Source organism: Thermobia domestica, chromosome 9 (genome assembly GCF_964235325.1).
Source record: "Thermobia domestica chromosome 9, izTheDome1.hap1.1, whole genome shotgun sequence".
NCBI classification, from domain to species: Eukaryota; Metazoa; Arthropoda; class Insecta; order Zygentoma; family Lepismatidae; genus Thermobia; species Thermobia domestica.
Window position 1 is genome coordinate 281,506,479 of NC_137462.1, and position 20,934 is coordinate 281,527,412.

At 37.9% G+C, this 20,934-nt stretch overlaps 1 protein-coding gene across 2 annotated transcripts in view; it reads right to left on the bottom strand.

Moving 5' to 3' along the window:
- Positions 1-437: 437 nt before the first annotated feature.
- Positions 438-20,934, bottom strand: part of LOC145660715 (rac GTPase-activating protein 1-like) — a 70,807-nt gene continuing 50,310 nt past the window's right edge. For both annotated transcript variants that reach the window (XM_081726082.1, XM_081726081.1), the window contains exons 10-13: positions 20,422-20,666; positions 14,133-14,265; positions 6,285-6,427; positions 438-1,765 (exon numbers count right to left, since the gene is read on the bottom strand). In XM_081726082.1, the coding sequence (XP_081582208.1) occupies positions 1,702-1,765; positions 6,285-6,427; positions 14,133-14,265; positions 20,422-20,666 (585 nt within the window). In that variant the 3' untranslated portion in view covers positions 438-1,701. The remainder of the gene's footprint in view (positions 1,766-6,284; positions 6,428-14,132; positions 14,266-20,421; positions 20,667-20,934) is intronic.

Genomic DNA, 20,934 nt, shown 5'->3' on the forward strand with positions numbered 1-20,934 from the left:
TTTATCCCTTCTCTTCTTCAGTCAGAGTTACAACTCCGTACAACTAACACATTATTTTTTGACAGCGCCATCAGTGAAGTTGTGTTTTTGTTGTGTGTTACAGACACGGAGCATCGGAATTTAGAGCAACGTTGTGTAATAAAATTTTGTGTTAAACTTGGTGAATCCGCGAATGTGACTTTTGAAAAGTTGAAACATGCCTATGGGGAAGATTGCTTATCAAGAGCACAAGTTTTCCGCTGGCACAAATAATTTTTGAAATCAATTTAAAACAGAAGATTGCTTGATTAGCAAGGAATTATTCTGGTTTTGCGAGTAACGGAAGACAGTTCTATTTTCCACCAGTCTAGTATTTTTTCTCTCTAATACGCGACTTTATTACCATTCAACAACGAACATATCGAATGTACAGGCATCACAGACAATGAAAAACAGTGTTCACTTTTTCAAAATATATAATTTATCTTACACAAACGTACACAAAATCTCAAGTCATCTTTAAAATATAATTTTCACCAAAATTTAGTCTTATTTCAAAATTCTTTTAGTTACATCAACACGTATAAAAGGACAATACTATATAACACATGAAAAAATTATAAAATCAGTTTCATGTTAAGCTAGTATAAACAACATTATGCATTAATTTTAAAAATAAGGCATATCCTTCATATGAGTTTCATATCGATTACCATTTATACAGTGTGGTCATACGGACATGAACAGAATTTGAAACCTGAATGTTTTTCCTTTTCTAAGGTAGAATTATTTAACCAAGTTCCCAGTTTTTATTTTTATTCTTTCATTGTCGAAAGTTAAAATCACTATTAAAATCAAATGAGTTGGGTAAGTTCTGTAAATATTTAGAAAAACGAAGTATTAGGATTATACTTATCAGAACCGTTTCACTGTCTTACTAGAATAAGAAAAAAAGCCAGCTATTTCTACGTTTATTACCGATGACATATTGTAATCAATATTTAAAATTTGTTCTGTAAGTTACGTGACAATATATTTTTCTCTAAATACTGATATTTCCCTCCCCCCTCCATTTTAGAAGCTCAAAATTTCGAGGCAGCTTAATATTCTTAAAAAGAGAGGACTTTGTGAAATATATATGTTTAAATAATCAACTTCTATAAACACTTTCTTAATGCACGTTAGAAATTACGCATATCTTTCTTTCCCCTCCCCCTTTTTTTTCTTTAAAAAAAAAATACTGTTCCATAATATTTCCATAATACTGCACGCATCTCCAAAGCATTTAATAAATTTGATAGTAAGTTTCAATCTTTAAAACAAAGATGAAAAATAAATAAAATAAAGTATTTCTAAAAAAATTCTTTTCAACATTCATGATAGATTAAAATATTAAAAAAAAATACTAAAAATACACTTTTCTATATGATGTTTCGCAATATATGTGAAAAATTTTTCATTTTCTATTCTCACAGTTATAATTGAAATAAAGTACACAAGAATTACAGTGTCAATAAAGATACTAAATGTATTATGTCTGTTGTACTAAGAGAAAACAAAGTACTTCTTTTGTTATATAAAATCCGTAAAGGAATATAATTACAAGAAATTAAAAACACATTTTCTTCGTTTTACTTGACGGTTGTTAGCTGACAGAGAAAGTGAAGAGCCTGCAACACTCCGTCTGCAGATGATTTAACTGCCAATCGAGTTCAAGATTGATTATTGTGATCGCTTCATTGAAGGTGGAGTTGCGAAGAATTTCTGACCTTTTGCTCGAAAACTTCTGCAATAAATTGAAAACAGCATTAGGGAGTAAAATAGCAATATGTAAATACATACACAGAATTAAATGAGAACACCTGAAAAAGAGTGCAACGTACCAGTTTAAGAGAATAACTTACTAGAAATTGTAATACAATCATAAATAATGTTATTCTAAAACAGAAAATATGAAACTGAAGAATTTTCAATGTTGCCAGAATAAAATTTCCCCCAAAATCTAAGTTAAACCTGCGAGTAGAGAAATGAACTCCACTGCATTTGATTACCTATCATGTTGTTTTAGTATCCTGTGAACTATATTTTTAAGTATTGTTTTGGTATCCTGTGAACTATTTTTAAGTAACATTATTAATTTTAATAACTTTGTTAAAACTATTTTATTTATTACAAACTAAATACAACTATTTAAAAAGTATTTGCCCCTTAGGAAATGACTGCATGATTGCGAAGAGGTGGAATGAAGATGGTGTGTGGTCAAGAGAAAACGCGAACTATGACAGATTTCATACCCAGGATCTTGCATCTGCCTGACCAACATTCGAACAATGAACGGGTGCGTTGTTTTCCAGGAGGCGGACACCTTTTGTCAGCATGCCATGCTGTTTCTTTTATTCACAACTTTTGTTAGTGCTACAGTGCTAAATGTGTTATTTTGTTATGACTTTCCAAGGTTTACATTTTTACCTTTGTAGAAAGCTTATAACATTAGATTGTCATTGTAGAAACTGGTGTGGCAATGGTCGTAATTTCGTTCTGAGTTATTAAAGCGCTGTATTCGATTGCTCTTTATTTACTTATGCAAGGGAATGACTCTAGGGAAGGTTCGAACCTCCAACTCAAAGTCACACCGGTCTTTTAAGTGGTCTAGGATTTGGGAAGGAACTGGCCTTCTAGAAGGTGCCATCCCTGCCTTCGCCTAGTGGGAATGAAGAAAACCAGGGAAAACCTTGTCAAACGAAAGATAGCGTGCCGACGTACCACCATCAAAGGAAGTCCGTATTCAATTAGGAGCGAGCAAAGTGATGATCATTTTAGTTGGAATCTGCATGAGGTATTACTACTTGTTTTCAAGACAAAGGGTACCACAGTTATCAGGATATGCATCACTGTTGCGTGTGTTGCGGGATTCTGTGAAATCTCAGAGCGTGTCATGCTGACAAAAGGTATCCGCCTCCTGGAAAACAACGCACCCGTTCACTGCTCGAATGTTGGCCACAGATGCACAGCGCTGAGTATGAAATCAGTCATAGTTCGCGTTTTCTCTTGACCGCACACCATCTTCATTCCACCTCTTCGCAATCATGCAGTTATTTCCTAGTGGTAAGTACTTCTGCGATGTTGCCACGCTGCTTTCTGAGGTGCAGCAATGGATTTTGGACTACTACACTTTACTTCGCGTTTGGACGTATAACACAGCAACAGTGCAGTTACGAGCTGTACATTACTACACGACCTACATAGGCATGCAGGATTACAGATGTAACATTTCATGGTTCTACGACAAGTGGAAGTGGGTCAGGGTAAAACTTCCTCACGCACCTATCGTTAACCGGCAAATTTCAAAGAAATCACACATGTGCAAATTACTCAGAAATTATTGACTTGCGTCCCCCGGTTGATATAGATGAAAAATGTTCCAAAGTACTTGTAGAATATCTCCTTGCAATGAATGCATCAAATTACCAGTCAGCCCGTATATACACATTCGACAATGAAAACTGCGGTGCAGGACTATTATCAAGACACACCGGGCTCGAACAGATGACTAGTTTTCTTAAGGTAATTTCTATTTCAGAAGTGGTAGTCAGCATTCACGCCAATCTGCATTCTAATAATACATTATTTACAACCTTTTTAAATCCCTAAAAGATCAGGGCAAAATTTACAAAAAAACAAATACTGTATTCTAGATGCGCACATTTTCCAGCATTCGGTTTCCGCTTAATATAGGTTCACTGGGCTATACAACTTCCGCCTAGCACCTGTTTTTGATGAGGACAGGTTGTGCTACATATAGGGCAAATTTCCACATTGTTTGTGAATTTTGATTCTTAATTACTCTTATTTAGGTATTTTGACCTTTTATGTCTACGATCAATGGCGCTGATGAGGAGGGGAGGGGGAAGGACGAATAAAAGGTACATTTTACCTCACTAAACTTATCGCTTCAACTTGTTAAACTAAATCAGGTCATGTTACAGTTATTACTGGAACATTTGTTTTCCAGATCCGAACAAGATAATAATAAATTTTAGGAAAATTTTAAAAACTTACTCGCAAAAGTAAATTGTCATTTATATATTCATGATGAAACTGCCATATATATTAGGATTATTAAAAAAAATATTTGTTTATGAAACGTCAACAAAATCGTCTGAATCGTTTGAGAAAATAACAGAGAAAGAATCATTCACAGTATAAGGTGGTTAATAAAATATGAACAAAACACAGCAGTTTGAGAAAATAGCAGTTTTAAATTTTTTACTTTTAACCTCCTGTGAACTACGTTTAATTTAGGGGGTAGGAAGAAGACTCGAAAACCCCTAAATGACCTTATAAAAACCTTAACTTTAAAATTTTGTGCGAATACAATGACTGGTACGATTTAGAGTACATAATTCAGGACGAACGAACGGACAGACAGATGTTCAAAACTTCCTTTTGCGACATATAGGAGCCATGAAATGCGTAAATGTGCTCAAATCCCATTTTATTTAAGCATCGATGCACTTCTCTCCTATCGTCGCTCGCAAGCAGTTACATTAATTTAAATTGCACTTACAAATGCAAGTTTCTAGACCAAATTTGATCCACTTAAACTAATCTCTCAGACGTATCTAATAAATAAAGGTAAATGAATGTGTTTGACTGTTGTACAAATGTAGACCGTTGAACCGTTTCAGATAGATCTTTGAACATAGTGTGTATTTCGAACTAAGTTTATCGATTACTATTGGTCACTTTGATTAAAATGCATCTTTTAAGGGGCGTAAGAGTTTTACCAAAAGTATGAGTATCACAGGAGACCCTCAAATCAGGAAGATGAAACTCTGTACATACACTCATAAAAATAACTGGAAACTAGTCTGAGTTTCTGAAAATTTCATTTCTAAGAGGGAATGTAGGGTTAAAGGAACTTCTGTATTTCTATTTCCCATTTTGTATTCATAAAATGGTGTAAGAAAAAAGTTGAACCGTTGAAATTTCTTTTTGAAGTTCGTGAGGTTGAGTGAAGTTTGATTTTTATAATTTAATTTCATTTGATTTAAATACATATTCTAAGGGATTCAAATATTTTTCTGAAATATTTTCCAGGAAATATGAAGGGGAGGAAGGTAAAGAGGTAATATGGAAAGGTATTATTGAGTTTGGGGAGGAGACAGAAATTCTTAAAAAGATGTCAAGAAAGCACGTGTGAGAATGTACAGAAAAGGCAGCAGGAAACTGTTAGTTAATATGAAGTAGAGGAGGAGATAGAAAGAAAAAGGAGAAAAAAGGTGTTATTTATTGTATAAACTGTCTAGATTGTGATATGAAATATTGGAGAAACGGGTAAATTGTTGAGTGAAAGAATTAAACAACATAAGAGTGATGTAAAATATAGTAGAGAAAGTAATGCTATATTCAAACATGTTAAGGAAAAAGGGCATAAGGTGGACTGGGGGAAAGTTATTGTGTTAGAATATGAAGAAAGTATGTTGTTTAGGAAATGCAAGGAGGCATGGTGGATAAGAACTTAATGAATTGGGGTAAAGGCTTGAGTATTAATAAAGAATGGAAAAAACTTATTAACAAACACAGAGAATTGTATGTTAATGCTGCTTCATGATGTTTGTCTTGTTATTTTGAGGTATTCTATCATTGGTCGAGTCGTCATAGGCTGTGTTCAACGGGCGTCGTTGATTAGCTAGTTGTTCCGACCAATGAGGGAGCAGATAGGTTTTTGGTGCAAGTATATTAGTATGGTTGCGTTGTATACAGATTTAGTGTATGTCTGATGAGGATCTTGGTTAGAAGATCGACACGTAACATGTAAAGTATTTAATTTTATGAATAGTACAGTCTTGTTCAGGAGTTCAGCGTGTTACTTCTGTTCTTATTTGTAAGACGTGGAGCAATATTGTGTTGTCAGTTTGAAATATTGGAATATTTTTCATTAATATATTCTTCCGGAGCGAACAACGGGCATTTCAGTTAGATGACTTACGAAATACAATACTCGATATTTTATATCAAGAATACTGACACTAGAAGAATTCATTTAACAATATCACACTAGACGGCGAACGTCGAAGGCTACGGTACATAAATTTTAACGTGTACTACATTGAAAGTTTTCAATAAAAAATTATTATAATAAAGATGGATACTTAAATATGTTTGCACATTTTTAAGTATCCATCTTTATTATAATAATTTTTTATTGAAAACTTTTAATGTGGTACACGTTAAAATTTATGTACCGTAGCCTTCGACGTTCGCCGTCTAGTGTTTAGTTTCGCGATTTCTAGCGCACTCACCTTGTACCCCCAGAAAAGAAGCCTCTGGGCGTCTCTGTAGCAGAAGCCACGATTAATTCAGATGGAGATGGCATTATCTTCGCTTCAACATTGAGAAACGTTGCCCAGAATTCAGTTGGAACCATTAGTAAATGATCCATCACCTAGAATATATAAAAACACATTGAAATGAGGTAAGGATTGTGTCTGGTACATATTCTAGTAAATAGTGTACTCACTAGTGTTATCAAGAAGTTTCAAGTAGTATGTGTGTAAAGAAGTGCTTCTTAGTTAGGAAAAGCTAACAATACATGCAATCTATCAATTAACAGTGTACTTTCCTTCACATATAGTGCATTAATCATTTCTTCACGCAAAATAAAAATTACAATTTTAGGGCCATAAAAGATACTTTTATTAGATTTTCTCGAAATCTACGCATCAGGTTCTCTCTTCAAGCATGTTATTTTGTTCAGCTTGATCTGATTTATCGACTGGCAATAACTGGCACTTTAGAACAACTTAAAGAGTTATTTATACTTTTTAGGTTTATGTCATTAGCCGTACTATACAGCTAATGCCAGTGAAGAGATGATTTCTGACACCGAGATAAGCCAAAAAAAAAAAATCCTATGAACATATAACATATTGGCAGAACTAGCGCGGGAATAGGTATTTCTAAGCGGTAGATATCGACGTGCAGAGAGAGACATACTTTGTCAGTCACAGGAAATGTTCATGGACAGCAATGCCTACATGACAACGCCGAATCATGGATTGGAGAACCCGTTCGAAGATACCTGGGTCACGAACAGTTGCGCGGACGTTATGGACACGCTGTTCCAAGTCGACATTTAGCATACACCGTATTTTTCATATGTCTCCACATATAAAAATCCAGGTTCAGGTTCTGAGACCGTGCAGTCCAATGCACAGGACCGCCACGCCCGATCCAACGTCTTGAGAAATTGTTGTTCAACCACAGGCTTACACAAGTGCACGGGAGCCCCATCATGCAAGTACTACGTATTGCGGCGAATCAGTAGGGCAACATTTTCCAGTAATTCGGGCTATATATCCTACAGGAAGGACAAATACCTTCCTTCATTCAGTTTTCGGAGAATTATGTATGAGCGGATCAGTTGATCATGGACAATACTAAACCATACTTGGACTCCAAATGTGTGTTGATGGAGAATGACAACCGACCATAGTAATGTATGTATGTGTTATGCAAGTTGAGGATACTATCCTTTCCAAACGTGGCCTTGTCAGTAAAAAGTAGTGATGCATGAAAAAGCACGATGGTACTGGTCTGTTGAATGAACTACCGATACGACGTAAATAAACAGCATGTCGGCCTGCTCGTAGTTTGAATAACGTGCTATGTTTTAGTCGAGCACTGCCACTTGTCCTATTCAATATTCGCAACACAACCACCGCACTACTATACTGTAGTGTCTTAAACTCAAGCGCCGCTTGTGTATGTGAACCGAGCAACTACGTATTGAACACCACCGCCACCTCAACTTTCCAGAGCTCTATCTCTAAGGGTAAAGACATACCGAAGATACCTTGCGATCGAGTTCAGGTTTAAGTCGCGGTCGCTACCTCGATGTCTAAGTCTAAATAGATGAAGGGCGCACATAGCTAGGAGGTCGCAGCCTTGCTGTAAGTTCTTAGTTTGGGGAGAAACATTACTGTGACGCGTGGAAAATTATTGCATAAAAACCATTGCGAATTCACATTTTGAAATTGAAAGGACCAAACAGTTTATAAATAGGGATGAACGCGAAACGAGACATGAGAAATGCCAAAGTCTCGTCCCTTGTTTCGCAAAAATATTTTGAGTCATCTCTTGTCCATCCCTATCAAAGACACATTTTTTTTTCTTTTTTTTTTCAATTTTCTGTGAAGCCTCTTCCAGCATTCAGGCGAGAAATCATTTCCCAGTAGTAAAAATAAATAAATAAAAAGGAGTATGTCTTCAGGTTTCGAGGTGAAGGCAGTATTAACTTCAGAAAATGAAGTATCGTAACCACAATCCCATTATTCGAAGTTTCCTCCTATGGATACGTGCCTGTCTTTACAGGTATTTCTTTACCTTATATCAGTAACGACTTCAGAAGAAACTTTTTTTTTTTTTTTAATTAAACTCGGAATGGGAGAGGGGCGGGGGTCGTGGAGTTTTTAAGCATAGATACACGGGTGTAGCCAACAGGTTTGTGTAGGAGGGGCCCGTCGTTTTTGAGGGGGGGCAGCTACAATGTACGAAGCAAAAAAAAAAAAAAAAAGTGTGTTGCTGCTAGTGTTTTTGAGGCCTGAAAGATAGGAAAATTTTGGTTTCCTTCTGGAAAACTGAAAATATTTGGTCTATGAATTAATTCGTGCGGTTGGTACGCACACATTGAAGCTGTAGTACAAACACAAAATACATAAATACCTTAAGGAAAATATTGTCCATCGCTAGCCACCACTTTCGCCCATCTGTCAGGCAATGTACGGATTCCGTGGCGAAAGAAGTCCTCATCCTTGGAAGCGATCCAGTCAGAGACCCATGTTTCGATATCTTCTGAAGAAGTAAACCGCTCTCCAATCAAATCGTTGTTCATGCAATCGAACAAGTAGTAATCCGAAGGAGCAACGTCTGGTGAATAAGGCGGGTGGGGTAAAACTTCCCATCCGACATTTTCTAAATAGGTTTTAACCGGTTTTGCGACATGTGGGCGAGCGTTATCATGTTGAACAATAAGTTTATAATGTCTGTTCTCCCATTCTGGTCCTGTTCTGGCCAGAGCTTGCTTCAAACGCATTAATTGTCGTCGATAACGTTCTCCATTCATAGTTTCACCCGGTTGCAGCAGCTCATAGTACACCACACCTTTCATATCCCACCATATGCACAGCATAACCTTTGCACAGTGAATATCTCGTTTTGGTTGTGATGGACCTGGTTCACCTGGTTTCACCCAGGCCTTTTTTCGTTTAGGGTTCTCGTAATGGATCCACTTCTCATCACCCGTAATAATTCGATGCAGAAACCCCTTTCTGCTCTGTCGTTGAAGCAGCAATTCGCAAATGGTTTTTCGTCTTTCAACGTCTCTGTCTTTCAATTCATGTGGAACCCAATGTGACATCTTTTGAATCATTCCCATGACTTTCAAGCGTTTGGAGACTGTTGTTTGATGAACGCCTAATGCTGCTGCAAGTTGTTCCTGCGTTTGACACGAATCCTGCTCGAGCAATGCTGTCAATTCTTCGTCTTGAAATTTTTTTTGGCTGTCCAGCTCGCTCTTGGTCTACCAAGCCGAAATCACCACTTCTAAACCGTGCAAACCACTTCTGACATGTTTGCTCAGCTAGAGCATGGTCACCATACACTTCCACCAAAATACGATGACTTTCAGTCGCACTTTTCTGCATGTTAAAGTAATGCAGCAGGACACCCCGCAAAAACACTTGATCAGGCACAAATTGCGCCATGTTCACTTAACTACAAACTGGTGTTGTTGACGCTTTAATCCACTGCCCTATACTACGAACAATACGCGATGACAGGGGTTTGCAACACATGTGTGGATACACGGAACTGTGGGACGCTCCGTTCGTTGCGCCATCTCTTGTCCACCCGCACGAATTAATTCCTAGACCAAATACTATTTTAGCTTCTTCTTCTTCTTATTATTATTATCCACCATAAATTATCTTCAAGATAGTTTTTATTATGCTCAATCAAGAACTACTGCCTGGGACCAAACGCTATACTTTTGTGCATAACTATAAAGGTAACCAAGAAAGTTCTGTCCCTTTTCGTGGAGGTCTGTGTTCAATTGGACCTCACACCGTGAGTTGAATGCGAGTGGAGATAAGGCGAATGTCAGTTGTTGGTATGGGTATACCCAACATACTACCTGGTTGTGGCAATTCAGATAAACAGTGAACTTACATAAAGACAGAGGGAACATGGGACATCCACAGAGCGTCATAAGAGCATGTATGCTGAACGAGTTCAAATGGAGGTCAAACGCCGCTGTAGCGGGACAGAAGATATGCCAGGCCTTTGGTGAGGGTGTCGTGACTACGCGGACAGTGCAGCGATGGTTTAACAAGTTTAAGGACGCTGACGAAACACCCGAAAACACCACGTACCAGAAGACCAACACATGTACAAAGAGGAACTGGGACTACAATTCAGTGTGTGGAGAAAGCATTCGGCAGCACATCCATCAACTTAGGAAGCACTATAAGTTGGGTCGATGGGTCTCTCATATTTTGACTCCGGGCCAGAAGGCAACGCGGCAGTCGCCTGTGTTTATTTACTGTTTCGGAGCCATTTCTGGACAGGGCGTTGACATGTGATAAAAAGTGTGTTCTATACGAAGCTTCACGGCGCCGTCATCATTGGTTAGCATCTCATGAACAGATTTCAAAACAGCCGACACCAGCACTGTACCAGAAGAAGGTCCGTGTTTAGTGCATTGTGCATCGGGAACTGCTACCAGCTAGTCAGAGTATTAATGCAACTGTGTAGTGTTAGCAGTTGAGCTGTGCTCAAAAAAAAACTGAAAACTCTGGAGCCATCACTTCTGAATCGCAAATGGGTCCTCGTTTACGGGACAACGCTAAATCCCACGTGGCTAGGATGACTCAGGACACCATTCTCCGCCTTGGATGGGAAACAATATTGCAACCATTATATTCCCCGGGTATTGCACCGTCCCATTATCACCTGTTCCATTCTTTGGACAATCACCTTCGAGGACGCCAGTTCAAATCCCTAGTAAAAGTCCAAAATGCACTTGATACCTTCTTCGTTTCACCGTCCACCAGGTTCTACAGCGATGGATTCCATGACCTTCCAGAACGTTTTCAGAAGATCGTCGATGCTGATGGGGACTATTTTTGATCTTCCAGGTTAGGTGACATATCGATGTTCGAAGGTGGTGGGTGAAAAAGCGACAGAACTTTTCCTGCTTACCTTTATATTTAAATTTAAGAACTTGTATACAGAACCTATCTACACAAGATTGATTTTCTTTGAAATTTCACTTAATTTCTTTACGGTTTCCTGACAAAAATACTTATTTATTATTCGTGGAAAAAAAAAAAAAGAAAAGAAAAAAGGAAAAAAAAATACACTGAATAGAAATAAAAGAGCGAATGAAATCCAAATTGAATAAAAACATTGTTTCTCACCAAATTTTCCATCCTCTATGTCTTTTAAAACACTTGTTAAAGCATATGAAAATATACTGTACTTACAAATCAGTTTAGTACCTTTGTTTTATGGCTGCGTTTGTAGTACCTTGTTAAAACGTTTGCCTTCAAACTGTCAAATATAAATCGCAATAAATTGTGTAATCTGCTGTCACAAAAAAGTATCCTATTTTTCGATCGGTATAAGGAAGAGATACTATACTATTTTTCGATCGGTATGGAAAAACAATATTTCTCCATACTATTTTATCGTAAATTATTAATTGTCAATAAAATTTGTTACTTTTAAATGAATGAAGCGAGATAATTTTACTATGATGTTTTAAAAGCTGGTCATTTGGAAGGGCAGGCCCCCCTTGGCTACACCCCTGCATAGATATGATTAACAGTAGCTTCTTTTTTCTTTAAAAACTCTACAATTTACGGACTTTAGCTCGAAAGCTCCCCCCCCCCCCTGTACCGCCACTGCTTTATAAGCTACAGTATAATTCTCAAATAAATATGAATAACTTATCTGACATTCCCATTTCAGTTGCTATTTTCTTCCATTCTTTATATAAAACGAGCCTATTATGATCTTTGTGTTTCTTATCCCATATTGTTGGAACATTCCTCGCTAGTTCTATTAACATGTCTTTCACAAACAAATTTAATAATGTACCAAAACCTCTCGAGCATAGATATACACAATCCTCTGCAGACGAAATTCTAAACAAATGAAGACTTTATTCCGTGCAGCGCTTCAGGGAGAACCAATGAGAACACGAGCCACAGCGATGCTTCCGCAGAACATCGATGTAAAAACAAACTCGGTTGTTTATCATCGCAACCACTAATTCACCCTCGCGGTCGACCTGTAGGTCGCGATGTAGCGTACATCTTCGGCATGCGCTTATCCATTTGAATTCATGTCTTTGTGCCAGTATCGAGGTAGCGACCGCGACTTAAACCTAGAACTCGATCGCGAGGTATCTTCCGTATGTTCCTATCCTAAGCTTATTGGTTTCCGATATCTACCGCTTCAAACTTACTGTTCCCACGCTTTCGGCCCTCATTAACTCTGCCAATATGCCCGATATACTATATGATTATAGAACTTCTTTTGCTCTTCTCGATGTCAGGAATCACCTCCTGACGTTCGTTACATTAAAGTTACCTCTCTCTTTCCCTGGATTTTTTTTTCCACTTTGAATCGTTATACTTTTGAAATAATGAAATATCTGTGTTTTTGTTTTTGCACCTACCCCAGCGTTTCAGATTCATGAGTGGCCATAGACTTTGCAATAAAGATTGTGTTGATATTTGGCCCACTGCTATTTTGCACAGGCTTATCAGAGAGTCGAGACTTGATTTATCTTCTTTCATTTAACATCAACTTTCACACGATATGCAAGCTGACTCCCCTTTCAATGTAAAAATTTTGAGTTGCACCCCGTCTGGGACCCTGGGACAATTTATTTTACTTTGATATGTTGTACTTTTGAATGATGAAAGACAAGTTTCTCTGTTTTTATATCTGTCTCACCGTTTCAGATTTTTCGGGGTTGCAACGGACTTTATAGACACGCTTAAAGATTTTGATAAAAATGAGTAAAGTGCTGCTCCCAAGCGAAATACATGAGATCTCCTCAATTTTGGTAACCGGTTTTGATCTTACGCTAACCCAAGCTTTCAGGAAATATATACACATCACTCCCACTTTGTGGGTTCAGGTTCAAGTACATCCCGGTTGAGATGGTTTGGGCATGTAAGATCTTTGAAATACGTAGCTCACCGAGCAGATGTTATACAAGTGAGTGGAAAACGAAACCGAGGTCGGCCAAAGAAGTGGGAAGAGAGTGTGAACGATATGATGTAGTTTGGTGTTACAGCGGATATGACAAGATAGAAACAGGTGTAGGACAGCGATCTGAAAAGCCGACCCCAGCTAACTGGGATAAAAGGCTTAAAAGAAGAAGCTGCATTGCAGTCATTTGTTCACAAAAGTTTCTCTGCCTAGTATGTTTCCTGTGATACACATTCTTCAAGTTCTTTCCTCCCAAGGTAGAAAGCCCAGAGCACTTTAAAATAGACTTCTGCTCCTTAAATGTCCTAACGAGCACCGAGCGTTTTGCTTCACTATCATACATCACACGTTATTGTCATAAGAGTACTGCCAGTTGAGGAAATATACTACATATCTTCAAATACGAAGGGGAGTCCGAAAAATAAGTTTCCCCAGGTGACTGTGGATAGAGGTTGGGATGCAAGAGCAAAAATAGCATGTGCCAGTTAAGATCAGACGTACCTTCATTTTCCCACATACGTGTAAGTACCATGTACATTGAGATATTTGTCATACCGGTCTATAAGCTTCAAAAGCCCTTCCAGAAAAAATTCAGGGCTCTGCATACGGAAGAAGCGTCGAACAGCTTCTGTGACTTTAGCATTGCTTCCGAAGCGCATGCCGTCGAAGGTCTTCTTCAAAGCCGGCAACAGATAAAAGTCACTGGGTGCGATATCAGGACTGTATGTCGGATGGACAAGGCGCTCCCACCCAAGAGGAGAAATTTTCCGACTCCCCCTCGTGCAATACCCAGATACAATATATTAAATTGTGTGTACACTTTGATTTCACTATTCAAGATATGAATATTCAAGATAGATACTTACTTGTTGTTGTTTCTGTGTGTCTTGTAAGAGAACCTCTCTTGTTGGCTCGTTACAGGAATAGCCTACTATCGTAGGTCCAAAAACTTTCGCCAGATTTGATGCAGACATTTTACAATCACTACACAACGATACTCTGGAAGAGAAAAATTACATTTGAGATAAGATATGAGAAACGTGCATTACTTTACCAATCGTTCAATTTAATGCATAGTTCAGAATCTACCACGACAGAGAAAAATATACAATTTGATTTAAACACAAGTTATTCTTAAAAACATGGAATTAGTTTTACCTTATCTACATTAAAAATTAAAAAAAAAAAAAAAAAAGTCTTTAGGAAGTGTTTTGAATAAGTGGAAAAAAAATCTCGAAGCATTACGCCTCCGATCTTTGGTTTTATTAATTTCGTTTTCTCGCCTTACCGTTGAATTAAATTCTTTTTCTACTCAACGTTGACTAATTTGCTGGTTTATATGAGAAGACAGTTGCAAAAGTTTGCTATTCATGAATTTCGATAAAAATTTGCATGGATTGCTTCATAAATATCTGAATCAATGTTTCGATACAAATACTTATACAGAAAATATTACAGTAAGAACAATGGAATAGAATTTAGGACACATACAAAAGTATTATTACGTTAATGCATATATTTGGATCGTATACTATGATCTTTGTTACTTTAATCATTTTTGCTTTTAGGGTCTGACTAATGCCGACATTGTCAAGGACTAGACTTATTTCCCTTCGAGTTCCTAAATTCGCCAAGGTCATAGTCTGACATTTGGTGTATAACCTTCCAGTTTTGCTTTCTACTTGATATGTTTAGCCACTTTATATTTATTCAAACTGAATTCAAAACATTCTTCATGGACATCGTCAAAGTGGTTGTCAGCCTCCTAGGATGTCTGTACTTCCATCTTATTGTGGGTTATAGAAGAAAAATCTCGTCCAGTTCTTTACCAGGAGATAATGTGCCTAAGATCGATGAGACATTCCCGCGCTGGATGGCGATGCTGATACGTTGGAAAAGGAATGATGTACCTCAGGGATCACCAGTTTTGATCGCTATTCGATGACCAACTTCATTAATGAAATTAGATCCTTCGTGACACCAAGACCCACTGGTTTCTATTGCTACTGTTACAAACCAATATTTGTCCAATAGGTTTGTGTATTTTAGTCGTTTGTCTGATTCTTTGTGAACGGCGACGAGACCTGTCTGAATTGAAGAATGGGGTAAGTTGGAAGGAGCAAACGTATCGGAACATGTGAAATCCCAGACTAGTGCTTTCCCGTTTTTCCACGGTACCGAGGTCATGCCGTCAGACCTGATCAAGATTTGATAAAAGGTTTCGTACGTACGTCTGAATGTTCGATGGTCTTACTCTTCGGAATAGAATTCCAAGGTTCAGTTCTTAATAGTACCTATTTTCCCTCTATGATATTCGTTTCTAACAGTATTGTGAGTGGAAGAAAGTTGGCCCATATTTGAATCTAATGCTTTTAATTATTATTTTTTTATTACGCTATTATTGAACAAAAATATTGAAATAAATGAGTCAGTACAGTTTCGTGTTACTGAAACACAAACATTTGGAATATATACAGAAAATCGATGTATTTTTGGTAAAACATTAAAAACATATTCTACTCTTTTTTCCACCTAGTGCGATATTTGCCAAATTGTAATATGGGATGGATTTTACCCTCGTTAACCCTCCTATACTTGGATTGCAACAGTGACTTAACTAAGGGGAGCAAATAGGGCTTGTGCCAGATTGAGGGGCGCAAAATTGGGCAAATATTTATTTTCACTATAAGGCAAGGAAAGGAGTTCTGGCAAACTAAAGATCATTAAAAACAAAAAAATCAGAAACTTCAAAAAATTCAGAAGGCAACAGACCAACCTCAAGATCATATCCATAGAGCATAAGTTAGCTTCAAAGCTATCTTTTGAGGACATTGTAAAAACCTTTGCAGCCAAAAGAGGCCAGTTGAAATGAAGCTTTACCACTTGAAGAAAAAATTGAATAAGAGAATTACTGTGTGATGCCAATATCAGTTGTAGTCGGGCAGCGTTTTGGTTTGGATGATCAGGAGGGGGAGGGGGCTAATGCGAGTTCTTGCCCCGGGCGACAATTAGCATAGTTGCGTCACTGGATTGCAACACCCCAAAATACAGTTATTTCTGCATGTTCAAGGAAGGCACCTACCAAGTATCGTTAAAATTAGGTAAAGTTTTACTGGAGTTACCATGGAACAAACGCACACAGACAAATGTCAAAATCGAGTCGAATGGTACAAGCTTCGCTAATGTTCCTTTAAATCCGTAAGAATTTATTTTGTACGGTCCGTAGAGAATACATACTACTACATACTATACTATATAAGGAAAACTACTATACAAAACAGAAACTGAAACAATATGTAATAGTCAGACCCGTGAATCTGAGTTTTATATATTTGGTCTAGGAATTAATTCGTGCGGGTGGACAAGAGATGGCGCAACGAACGGAGCGTCCCACAGTTCCGTGTATCCACACATGTGTTGCAAACCCCTGCCATCGCGTATCGTTCGTAGTATAGGGCAGTGGATTAAAGCGTCAACAACACCAGTTTGTAGTTAAGTGAACATGGCGCAATTTGTGCCTGATAAAGTGTTTTTGCGGGGTGTCCTGCTGCATTACTTTAACATGCAGAAAAGTGCGACTGAAAGTCATCGTATTTTGGTGGAAGTGTATGGTGACCATGCTCTAGCTGAGCGAACGTGTCAAAAGTGGTTTGCACGGTTTAGAAGTGGTGATTTCGGCTTGGCAGACCAAGAGCGAGCTGGACAGCCAAAAAAAATTCAAGACGAAGAATTGACAGCATTGCTCGAGCAGGATTCGTGTCAAACGCAGGAACAACTTGCAGCAGCATTAGGCGTTGATCAAACAACAGTCTCTAAACGCTTGAAAGCCATGGGAATGATTCAAAAGATGTCACATTGGGTTCCACATGAATTGAAAGACAGAGACGTTGAAAGACGAAAAACCATTTGCGAATTGCTCCTTCAACGACAGAGCAGAAAGGGGTTTCTGCATCGAATTATTACGGGTGATGAGAAGTGGATCCATTACGAGAACCCTAAACGAAAAAAGGCCTGGGTGAAACCAGGTGAACCAGGTCCATCACAGCCAAAAGGAGATATTCACTGTGCAAAGGTTATGCTGTGCATATGGTGGGATATGAAAGGTGTGGTGTACTATGAGCTGCTGCAACCGGGTGAAACTATGAATGGAGAACGTTATTGACGACAATTAATGCGTTTGAAGCAAGCTCTGGCCAGAACACGACCAGAATGGGAGAACAGACATGATAAACTTATTGTTCAACATGATAACGCTCGCCCACATGTCGCAAAACCGGTTAAAACCTATTTAGAAAATGTCGGATGGGAAGTTTTACCCCACCCGCCGTATTCACCAGACGTTCCTCCTTCGGACTACTACTTGTTCGATTGGATGAACAACGATTTGATTGGACAGCGGTTTACTTCTTCAGAAGATATCGAAACATGGGTCTCTGACTGGATCGCTTCCAAGGATGAGGACTTCTTTCGCCACGGAATCCGTACATTGCCTGACAGATGGGCGAAAGTGGTGGCTAGCGATGGACAATATTTTTCTTAAGGTATTTATGTATTTTGTGTTTGTACTACAGCTTCAATGTGTGCGTACCAACCGCACGAATTAATTCCTAGACCAAATATATATAAAACTTCTTTTCAAAGTAACGATCCTTAGCTCTTACAACAGCCATGCAGATTCTGGGCTACTGATTTTTCAAGTGTTGCAGATGTAACGTTATTTATATACTTTTTGTTATCTTTATGTTACATATATTGCCCACAATTCGAATCACTAGATACGTCAACATGATTCAGCACTTTAATTTTTATATGTAATTGCAAATTCTAATAACTGCATACCTTGAAAATTAGGCACATCAAATGCATAGCACAACTAACTTTTTATTTTCAAAATTTCATGAACAATCTTTCTGTTGTCATAGCAACACGAAACAAATAACTATCTCTAGTTACAGCAACTACCATTACATGAACATCAATCAATCTCAACATATATTCTACATTATTTTTCTTCTTCATAACATTGTGCACTTTTAAGCACCGTTGTCCAAAATAGCTACAATTAGAAATAGAAGTAATTCACAGAAGTCAGATATACAATATCGTTGTACAGGTAAAATATATTTCTGTGCTTCGTGTAATACCTTCCACATCTCTGATCAGTTGTTTATTTGCTAAGGTATTTGCATACTGCTTTATCGAACTGGTCCCATAGAAGCTTAAATAAAAGTGGGGCGAATCTGGAGGACAAAACAATTTTTAAGGTACCATACTTTTTCTTTTCCCGCAAATAGTTCTTACACAGCAAAGAAGTGTCTTGGATCGTTATTGTGTTGACATTTGAATCCACGACGCAAAATTTGTGCTCCACATAATATTGCAAGCCTACCTAGGATACTATGGTACAACTTTTTATCCATTATTCCATCAATATTAATAAGATGCATACTCTGTTCTCCTCAAAACAGGTCCAATCACGTGACCGAACCTTTGTTTAACAATGGGAATGACAGTCGGGATGGCACCTTTCACCTGGCCGATGATACACTGACGGTGTTTCGAACCAAACATTTCAAACTGACTAATCTATTTATAGAACCTTCCACCACTGGTCCTGTTCTAATTTTTATGTTCTTTGGCACATTTGAATCCTTTCGCAATATTTGCCTGTCTTAAAGTAAGTTTTCTGAGGGCCAGCCGACCACAGAGACCGGCTTCAAACGTCGTGCCAGTTCATGAAGACACTGGTTTTTCTGCTACGATCTCAGAGGTTGTCAGCTTGCGATCGCGCTTTTAACGTGTCACAAGCAGCTCGTCTTCTGCTTCAACGTCCTATTTACGTGCGCCGTGTCTTGAATTTTTATTATTATTATTTTCAGTTTTTGATTTCCTCGGCTACACTTCATAATGACAACTAACTTAAAGTATATACACACACATGTGCTCTTGTTTCACTACTAAGTTCACGATTTTTGCAATGTTGAAGCAAAAACAATTAAAGTTATCACTTTTCTAAAAATGATGTACTCGATACTTCTTGGCTTCACAAAGTTGCTATTGGTAATCGACTCCAGAGTGGAGGGGCAAAAGTGCGCGCAGCAGCAGCACACTAAAAGGCTTTATTCGATCCACGTTCAAGAGTGCGGTTGCATTCGATTCTTGATATAGGGCATTTTTCAGGGATTGGTGCGTTATGAAGATATTAGAGAATGTACTTCTGTTTTAAATCTCCGTACTTTTTCCATATACTCGAAGCAGCTACTTGACAAACGCCGGGATTACTCTTTCTTCCACATTAGTAGACTTCTGACAGATTCTGTTTGAAAACATTTTGTCTCAAATCATATTCTCATGCTGTCGGATAAAAAAGGTTATTCTTAAGAAATACTAGGTAATGGCAAAAATATTACTGATGTGACCCTCGTTCGTCGGGCGTTATTAAATGGCGGTCAATGATTAATACATTACTTCATTGCGATTTATCATGTGCAATTTCCTGCGCCAAAGGCGAGTACTTAACTATATAGGCCCGAGGAAGTTCTCGCATATTTTATGTTTAGGGAATTTGGCGTTCCACCATATAATCCATCTTAGGTGTTATTCGTGACACTGAAAACTCTTAAAATTGGCATGTCTTGCCTAATTTGGGATATATGGCAACCTTACTTCCGGAACGCTGCTTTTGACATCTCCAAACTTCTATACAACCTTCCCCAGGACCATCTTCGTCAATATGTCATGAAGATATTTGCAAAGAATCTCTCCCGTGCACTGCTGAGAGGAGTTGAAATACATCAAAAGTGTCGCTGCTAAATAGTCTCATTTTAGTTGCCAAAACAGACTAACAGACACGAAAATGCACTAACAGTTGCAATATCTGCTGCTCACTGATCTTGACAGAATCAATTTTGTATCCTTCCTTCCAGTTCCAAAACTTTTTCGAAGCAAGCGATATCCTTTCTCAGAGAAAAAGTGAAAAATAACTTTCTCGAGTAAGTTCCTAATTCATACAAATCTTTTAAACCTATTTTAAGCTTAACTCCTACCGAAGAATTTGACTGTAAAAATATCTTATCTTTTCCGTACATAAAAAAACAATTTTATGTAGAGAAAGAGTTGCAAGAACTTTATATGAAATTTAAAATTGGTACTTACTTCTGTAGATGAATCATAATGAAGGCTAAAGTATCTCTATTTGGCTGAGGGAGTTCCGTAACCGCCTGATATAAAGCTGCATTCCCATCAGCACCCATCTGTGCAGCTCTTACGAATTCTGACAGAAGATTTCTAGGAACCAAAGGCTCAGCGAGAGAACGAAGGAAATCTTTAAGCACTCCACACACTACATGGATATCGTACGATTTCAAATTTGGCGTGCCTTTCCCTCGAAGAAATTTCTCCTGAAAAATTAAACAAAATACATTCTTAAAGAAGCTCCTAGTAGCAATTCTTATTGGTACAGCAGACAGGGTTATAACAGTTCGTTTTTGAAACGAGCTTATCAAACTTAGTCAATAAAAACTGAGCTAATCTCACGCTCAAAATTAATCTATATAAAAAAAGGTTCTGGCCGACTGATCAACGCCTAAGTCAAACACTTGAAATTTGGACAGTATATAGGATCTGTGACGTAAGATACCCTAAAGATTTTTGGAAATTCGATGTGAA